The sequence below is a fragment of the Echinops telfairi genome, unplaced genomic scaffold (assembly GCF_000313985.2).
Source record: "Echinops telfairi isolate 266 unplaced genomic scaffold, ASM31398v2 ScPeMD7_7412;HRSCAF=8450, whole genome shotgun sequence".
Lineage (NCBI taxonomy): Eukaryota > Metazoa > Chordata > Mammalia > Afrosoricida > Tenrecidae > Echinops > Echinops telfairi.
This window is the reverse complement of record NW_022111312.1, coordinates 7,523,524-7,532,660: the sequence shown is the minus strand read 5'-3', so window position 1 is coordinate 7,532,660 and position 9,137 is coordinate 7,523,524. Positions and strand designations below refer to the sequence as shown.

General features: G+C 55.0%; 1 protein-coding gene across 1 annotated transcript in view; it reads left to right on the top strand.

Annotated features, from left to right (window-relative positions):
- Positions 1–9,137, top strand: part of KSR2 (kinase suppressor of ras 2) — a 402,980-nt gene that overhangs the window by 235,779 nt on the left and 158,064 nt on the right. Inside the window, 1 exon segment of the mRNA XM_045296853.1 lies at positions 5,071–5,255. Coding sequence (XP_045152788.1) covers positions 5,071–5,255 — 185 coding nt within the window.

The window sequence follows — 9,137 nt, the reverse complement described above, 5'->3', positions numbered from 1 at the left end:
CCACCCTCTATCCATTCATGACTTCTTTCACATCTTCTTCCTCCCACCCTCTATCCATTCATGACTTCTTTCACATCTCCTTCCTCCCATCCAGCTTCCCACCCTCTATCCATTCATGACTTCTTTCACATCTCCTTCCTCCCATCCAGCTTCCCACCCTCTATCCATTCATTACTTCTTTCACATCTCCTTCCTCCCATCCAGCTTCCCACCCTCTATCCATTCATTGCTTCTTTCACATCTCCCTCCTCCCATCCAGCCTCCCACCCTCTATCCATTCATGACGTCTTTCACATCTTCTTCCTCCCATCCTCTATCCATTTATGACATCTTTCACATCTCCCTCCTCCCATCCAGCTTCCCACCCTCTATCCATTCATTACTTCTTTCACATATCCTTCCTTCTTCCACACATACATCCTCTTCCATTCTCCTACCTAGTCACTCACCCATTTATCCACTGGCCACATGCCTTCCTTTCACCTTCTCTCGAGCCATCCTTCCATCCTTCCATCCTTCCATCCTCTTCATTTCATCCAGCCATCCTTTAATTTCCCACCTTCTGCCCTCTCCCTTGCCTCCCACCTTTGCATCCATCATCCCTCCATCTTTTTCTCCATCCACATGTCCAGCCAACATTTATCCACATATATCCATCTCTCCTCCATCCGGGGCCACTAATAAAGCAGACTGGTTGGCGACAACCACTGAGTTACTGCTGGACTTGTGGGGTTAGACCCACTTCTCCTGGTAGAGGATTCTGGCCTTGTCTCTTAGTGACTCAGTGCCTCTGGACCCCTGGGTTTTGGAAACAATAGGGGCCTGTACTTCCAGGCACTTTGGCTGTGTCCCCCTGACTTGCCAAGGGGAGTGGGCCGAGGGAGCTGTGGGGATTCCTGGTGCAAAACACAGCTTGACTTCAGTGTGGCTTCTTCAGGCTTTATTTCGATTGCTATTCAGCCAGCTGGCTTGACCTGGTCAGAGCCACATTTGTAACAGGAAATGAATGCCACCTGGACCGTCCCTAGGTGCAGGGCTGCACAATAGCCACCTGAGCTTGGTGCAAACATTGCCTCCCAATCCATCCCCGTTGTCCAGGGGAGGAAACCAGGCTCACCGAGGTGAGATCTCTTTCCCAAGTTCCTGGTCAAGTCTCCCAGGCTCCAGAGTCTACAAGCACTGCTGGCCTCCACACCCCTCTGGCCTCCTCCCCTGGGAAGCTGCATGGAAGGAAATGCTGCCCCCTCCCGCCTTCCCACTCCAATGAGCCAAGGGCAAGGGGCGTCAGTCAGCTATGGCTGCTTCACTGGAAGCCCCTCTGTTGGGCCCCTGGGGAGATGGCCCAGGGTGGCTAGCCCAGCACCCACAAGGCAGCCCTGCCACAGACTTGTCTTCCTGGGAACCTGCTAGAGCAGGTGGCCTGTGTGGAAGGGAAGTCTTAAGTGAACACACCTTTCGGGGTGCTTGCTTCATTCATCCAGAACTGAGATTTTCAAGGGGGCTTTGCTCTGGCCACAAGAGGGCAGCCAACCTATGGGCAGATGGGAGTGGGAGAGATGGCGTCACCTGCCCGCTTCTCATCTGGAGAAAAAAAAAAAAATCCCCAAACACTCTAAAACTCCCCAAACCCAACCCAGGGAGCAGCTGATAGGCTAGAGCCACCAGCATTGGGCTGGCAGCTGAGCGCTTCATGGCTGCGACACCAGGACTTTCTCATCAGTAGGGTAATCATCGCATTTCCCTTGGGGGGTTACTGGGACACTTAAATAAGTTAATAGTTACCAAAACAAGGCTTCACACTCATTCTCACCGGTTCAACCACAGAAATCTCGCGGCCCTCTTTAAAAACAAGGGCAGCGTAGCCACCAGACTGCATAGCAGCCACATCACCTGACCGGCCGAGTTGGAAACGGTGCTGCTTGGCTCAAAGACGGCAGCCGGCCATGCCGATTAGAACGTTTGTCTCTCCCACAGTCCTGACAAGGGCTCCGCACTCCTCTCCTGAGCCCCCCATTCCAGGGCTCCAACCTGCAGGTTGTCCTGCCTGGTGGTGGTTGTCTGAGTGACCCCACATTGGACAGGTTCCGATCTGTCCGATTTTGCAGGCGTTTGCAGCCTGCACGAAGCACTCCACTACAGAAATATACTGCTGTCAGTGTTGCTCTTCAGACTGGGGTTCATCCTTGTTTGGTAAACTGGGGGGGAAAAACACCAAAAAACAACTAAACTGAAAGAATCAATGTCTTCTGTTTGTTTTGTTTTTAATTAAAAGATCGGTTTATTGGGCGCTCATACAGCTCTTATAAGAATCCATACATCAGTCGAATCAAGCATATTTGCACATAGGTTGCCATCGTTATTTTCTAAACCTTGACTTTCTGCTTGAGCCCTTGGTATCAGCTCCTCTTTTTTCCCCTCCCTCCTCACTCGTGACCCCTTGATAAATTATAAATTATTATTTTCATATCTTACACCCACCACTGTCTCCCTTCCCCCATGGTTTTTGTTGTTTATCCCGGGGTGGGGGTGGGGTGCGTGTGCGTGCGCGGTTGTGTGTTGATCATTGTAATTGGTTCCCCCCTTCTCTCCTCCTATCCCCATCTTCCCCTTACCCTCCTGGTATCACTACTCCCATTCCTATTCCTGGATTCCGTGTGTCTTGAACTCTTATCTCTTATCTGTACCTGTTCACCTGCTTTGATCTAGCCCGCAGTGGAAGGCAGGTCTGGGATCATGATAGTTGCGAGGGGGTGGGGGAGCAAGTGAGGAAGCTTCAAGGAACCAGAGGAATATGGTGTGTTCCATCGGTGCTTTACTGCACCCTGGTTGACTCATCCCTTCCCTGTGAGCCCTCTGTGAGCACACGTCCCATGGTGGGTGCCTTATTACGTTGCTTGAAGACCATAGTGGTGGGTGGGAGTCCTTCATCCCTTGGTGTTGCTTCTTCAGCCCTTCACCACTGTGGGAAAGTGAATGACCGGTGTGCCTGGCAGATGACCAGAAAAAAAAAAGCAACAATGAGTAATGCAGAGTGTCCCGAAAACTCTGGCCTTTTGGTTTCACCATTGGCTTGTGGCTGACAGCTAAGCCCCTGCCTTCTTGCCCCCATCGCCCATCGGCCCTCCATGCTATAGTCAGAAGGCAAATGCTGGCTGGTAGGCAGGGCCAGAGAGATTGCACAGAGTGGAGATGGGGCGGCCCCATCCCATCTATCTACCCTGGAACCGGGTGGCATCTGCTGTATTCTCTTTCCATTCACCATTTAATGGGCCTTCCACAAACACCTCGGTTCCTGCCGTGTGTGATCAGGCTGCTGGGCACAGGGTCCACAGAGCCTCACCTCCACCTTGGGGTTCTTGAAGAGCCCCCCCAGTAGGGCTGAACTCTCCCATGATGCCACTACGTAGTACCCGCAGTAGAATTCTTTCTCCTCAAGTCACCCTTACAATAGTCTCTTTCTTTTTTTAATAGTGTTATTGGCATGGCAGGCACATCATATCATTCGGCAGCTCCGTCATAACCAGCAGAGTTGTACAATCATCGCCACAATCAATCTTAGAACATTTGCTTCTTTCTTGTGCTCATGGTGATTAGCTCCGCCCCCGCCCCATTCTTTGTTATAAAGCATCTCAGCCTGAGCCCCACGCAGGATACCCAGTAACTACTCATGTCTATGCTGGTGTTGGGCACGGGGCTCCCCGACACAGTGCTCAGTGTGCATGGATGACGTCATTGGAATCTCTCCACCACCACTTTCATGCAGGACGGTTGAGGAAGCTGAGGCCTGGAGACGTGGAACAGACTCACCCAAACTCACACAACCAGTGGGTGGGAGGGTCAATATTTAAACCTGGAGAGTCTGGCCCCCTTAATCCTGCCCTTGACCATAAGGTGGACCAGGGATGAAGAGTGGGGTACCCTGAGCCTCTTGTCTATATGGCTTCCCCACATCCCTCGAGGTGGTTCCCGGAACCCCCCCGGCCAACCTTCAGCCTTCAGGAGCACCCTCCCTTCTTCAATCCTCAGGCAGGCACCCTGTGTAGTGACCCTGGGTGGGCTCTGCAGAAGGTGCCCAGTACCAGAAGGAGGTCATGCTTCCAGGGCTGGGGGTGGGGGCAGTGCTAGGAACCTGCTCAAGCCTTACATTCTCTCCTGGAACCTCTTAAAGGCCACTAGGATCATGTTTTCATTCTTTTTATATGGATGGGAGGCGGTGGATTTGGGAAATCTCAACACAGGGGAGCGCATGCCACCTTGCCACAGAGACGGTCACCCTGTGTGACCTGCTGCTTTCATTTCCTTGGCCACGCTCACCATTCCGAATGGTGGAGTCAGGGTCCCGCGTCACCCAGAAAGATGTGGCTCACCCACGGGCATGGAGTGGAACAATGCTGTGCTCACCAAGAAGTGGCCGGGCTCTGTCTGCTCCGGTGGGCATTGGTATTCCATGGCCAGCAGGTCATGCCCTTTGGCAGCTGACATGGGGCCGGCGGTCTGCTCAGACCCCTCCTGTGCTGCAGAAGAGGGGTGACTGGCCCGCAGCCACCTGACACACGGGCAGGAGGGCGACTGTGTACCTAGAACAGGACAGCCGTTTCCCTGGGGAAGGAGACTCAGCTCCCAGTCTCCACCATCAGCAAATACTCCGGGCCTGGAACCTCTGAATAAGCATCCGGGTGAGGGGGTCGGAAGGCTGTACGATAATTTGCTTTCTCATTTTCCCAAGACCATGAAGCAGTGGCCATGGATTGGGTGCTCGGGCCGGGACCTTAGCATGTGCAAGCCGAAGCTGGGGGTGGGGGTGATTGGTGCCAGAAGCGGAACAGGCCCCCCAGTTTCTTGAGCCTCTCCAAGGCAGGCATTTGAGGGCACCCTCCATGGTGGGGGTGGGCTTTTCACAGGGCCCCTTGCCCAGCCCCCATGTCTGAGCCCCCAGAGAGCTGGCGGGGTGCCTTGAATAATTCCACCCTCTGGATCCCCCACTCGTGGTCCAAGGCCAAAGGTGGAGCGCCGTTTTCTGGTTTTGCACACTCAGAGTTAGACGTTTCTCTCTCTTTCTGTCCCTTCCAGAGCCAAGAAGAAGAGCAAACCTCTGAACCTCAAGATCCACAGCAGCGTGGGCAGCTGCGAGAACATCCCCTCCCAGCAGCGCTCACCCCTCCTGGGCGAGCGCTCCCTCCGCTCCTTCTTTATGGGACATCAGGCCGTAGCGCCCTCCACGCCCCCGGTCCACAGCGAGAGCACCCCCTCTGCAAGTAAGTCACCCCGGGCCGGGGGCACCTGCCCTCTCCCCCAGCCAGGTGCACCCTCTCCTTTCCTGCTCTCCCGGCCCAGGCTCCTCCGCCCTCATGCCTGGGCACACCTCCTGGGTCTCTCACCCCGCCGCCCGCCCACGTCTGGTGTCTGAGAGACTGGGGTGACTGTCACGTGTGTAGAGCTGTTGCTCTCTCGCCTGCAGGTGTTCAGGGATGGAGTGTTCGTCCAGGTAGACCAGAGAAGCAAAGTCATAGACACACAAATGTGAATAAGATAGAGGTTTATAGACAAGAGCAACAAATATTGAGAAAACGTCCCAGTCCAGTTCAGATCCAGTCCAGAAGTCTGATATGAGCCCATAAGTCTGATACCAATCTATAAAGTCCTTCAGACTCACGAAATACATACCGATCTATAAAGTCCTCTTCCGACTCACGGAACACATGCAATGACACCGAATGCAGGAAGATCACAAGGCAGTGGGTGGGAAGTCTTGTGGATCCAGTGGCGTTGTAAGCATCTCAGCACTGGCAGGGATCTCCATGAGGTCTGGCTCCATCAGCCTCCCTCCAAGTATCTTCTCCACAGGGATGTCTCCCAGGGAGTGACCCGAGAGTGTCACCCGCCTCCAAGGAGGAAATACAGGAGTTCCCAGAATCCTCAGGAGAAGGCCAGGCCCACACAGAGGCCTCGTTGGCTATGACCTGATTGACAGGCTAGACTCCACCCCATCGCTCTGAATCCTCTCAAATTAACAAACAGTTATACAACTTCCACAGATGGGGAAACCGGCCCTTCCCTCCCCTGCCCCTCCACTGCCACTCTCGCCCGGCTCCGGTCCTAGAGCGGCTATGGCAGCACGCATGACATTTGTGTAGTTTGTCGTCATGCCCCACGTTGATGGGCTCACTGAGTGTTTGAAACCATCCATTGACCAGAGGGTTTTCTCCCATGGTCCAGATGAGGAAACTGAGGCCCAGACGTGTTCTAGGGCATGCCCTGTTACAGAGTTGAGCCTAGGGATTTTGATCCAGGTTTTTTGGGTGTGTTTTTTTCTAACTCCAGTGCACTCAAGTTCACCCATGTAATCTGATAACCAAGTTACCGGCCGTCTGCCTTTCTCTAGACACATGGTTTCATCTCGACCTTTCCACTAGGGTCTTGGAGGTTTGTCTCCTGAGGCCCCTCTGAGAATTGGATAACATGGGCTAGTGCTCTCTCTGGGAAAATGCTCCAGCAGGGCGTAGAACTCTGCTTTGGCCTAGCCAGCTGGTTAGGCTGGGTTGGCGTGGATAGCTCGGCTTAGAGTCTCCTCTGAGCATCATGCACCCCCGGCAGGGACCAGAGGAGGGCTTGGGCCCCGGCAGGAGAGAAAGCCCCAGCCCTGGCGTGCCTTTCTGTGCCCAGTGTGCGCAGCCCAGACCCAGGCAAGCGCAAACAGCCGCTGAGTCAGCCCTGACAACACCCGAAGGCCGACTTATTAATTTGTCCAGAGCTCACTGCCAGCGGAGTCAGAGACGCTCCACATGGGGGCCTGCGTGGCCCTGAGCTGGGATGAGGGAAAGGCTTGGCATCCTGCGGGACCCGCCCCTTGGCCAGGAGCATAGTCCTGGAGGCAGGTCCCTGCTTTCTCTCCCAGCTCTGCTGTTCCCGGGCAGGGCGTCTGACCTTGAGCAAGAGGAGAGCCTCGTGGAGCCTCGGTGTCTGCATCTGCAAAATGGGGGCGACCTTGGCACCCCGACTGCTAGCCTTTCATGCTAATGCCTGGAGACAGCCTTAGGCAGAGTGGGGAGGCTAAGCCTGGGAACCTCAGGGCTACCTTGCATCTTCAGGGCATGCCCGAATTCCGGGTCTGGGACTAAGGAGAGGAGGGGACCGTGGGGAGCCAGATGCACAGAGGAGCCTGGCCAGCCCTGGGGGTCCAAGCTTCTCTGAGTTATGAACAAGTCCCAAGATAACAGACACTTTTATTCCACACGGAATAAAAATACAGCAGCGAGCCTACTTCCCAGAAAAACAGAGCACAGGGGCCTCTGTGCTCCCTGCTGCAGCCCCAGAGCTCCCCAAGGCCAACCAGCTGACCCCAGCCCACCTAGGTGTCAGGCCACCTCTCAGTTCCCTGCAAAGGGTTCTTCAGAATGAAAAAAAATAGCCATCACCTCGTTGAGAGGAGTGATTATTCATCACCGTTCTTTACCAGTGGAAGGGATTTCAGGCTTAGAGCCACTAAGTGGTTGCCGGTGTGTCAGTAGACAAACCACTTAACCTCCCCAGTCTGTTTTCTCCCCAAAGTCAGTCTCCAGCCCCGAGGCCGGGCCCTCGAGGCCCTGAGCACCTCGTCTCTGGAGATGGTAGCTTTGAGGGGCTGTTGGTCATTCGGTGACGGGCTGGATAGCTGTAACAGTGATGGAAATGATGATGACGACGATGTGCACTGGTTTGCAAAAGGAGGATAAGAAACGGGCATCGATGGCCTGCTGGCAGCGCTCCGGGCTTTGTACAGAAGCAGTGTGCTTTTGCAGTTTCATCCGTGCTTTGCCGTACTCTCGAGTTAGGTATGACTGAAAAAACCCCAAAAAACCCAAACAACAGAATGGGCCCCAAAGCCAGCTGCCGTTGCATCAGCGCCAACTTAACGGCACCCGTGCTCTGCGGGGCTTCCGATGGCAGGGCACTCAAGAGCAGACTGGCACCCTGTTCATCTGAGGTGCTTTGGATGAGCTCGGCCCTCCATCCTACCTGCTGCCGCTGGGCACGTGAGGGGCTCCACCCCACCCCCGTCTGACAGACGAGGACACTGGGACTGGGAGAGGTTCAGGCACTCACCCAGAGCCAGTAAAGAGACGGTGTTTGCTGTCATTCTGAATCCACCCGGCTCCAGCATCTTGGGGTGAGTTTGCAAGTCCCCCTTCACTGTAACCTGCTCATGCAGCAGGGGACTTAAGTTGCTCTGGTTGCTCTGGGGTGGTGGAGGTTGGGATGGGGATTGTGTGGTGGGGGACAGGCTCTGAGGATGCTTCTTCTCAGTCGGAAAGCAGCCCCCTTGCTGGTGGCTAACCAATGGCCACCTGGACCCTGTTGCTGATCAGGGAGCCCTCCTCCCAGGCGGTAGGTTCCCAGGGAACACAGCAGCTGCAGCCAGCCCCCGAACCGTCCCTGTTGGCACGTGGTGGCCGAAGATGAGGGATGGCCAGGTAGATCTGCCGCCTGCAGTTCTCGGGGTGTTGCCTATGGGCATAGAGCACATCAAAGCAGCTGCAGCTTCTGAGGGGAGCAGGTGACGGATGGTTCCAGAACCTCCCCGTCTTGGTCTTTCTTAATGACTCCTGCTGAGGTTGCCCAGGAGGCCCTTGCCTTATGAAATATTGTCCTTCTACCCCCACGATGCCTTGAAGCGTGGCATGCCCTTCCCTCAACCCCCTTCCCAAGCACCTCCGGCTCTCTGTCTTGGAGACAGGGCCACAGACCCCTGACCCTGGCGTGGGAGCCTGGCCTCTTGGGCACCCGGAGGCTGAGTCGGAAGCTTGATTTGCCGGGGAGGCAGCAGGTAGCAATGAAGACCGGTGAAGCTGAACTGTGTCCTCCCAGGGAACCAGCCACCAGGAGGGTTATAAAGAGGCTCGGTGAGGGGGTGATTCTATAATGGGGTTTAATGAGGCTTAAAGCCAAGGTTCATTACCCCCTGAAAGAGGAGAGGGGAGCGTGAGAGAAGTTTTCTGTCCCAGCCTCCCTCCTCTCAGAATCAGGAGTGGCGGCGAGGCGGTTGGGTCTGGCCGGGCTGCGTGGTGGCAAGTCCACGGGGAAATGAAGGTGACGGGACACTTTTTTTTTTCTTTACCAAAAAGCTTTTGCCACCCCCTGGGACATGTGGCTGTGCGCCA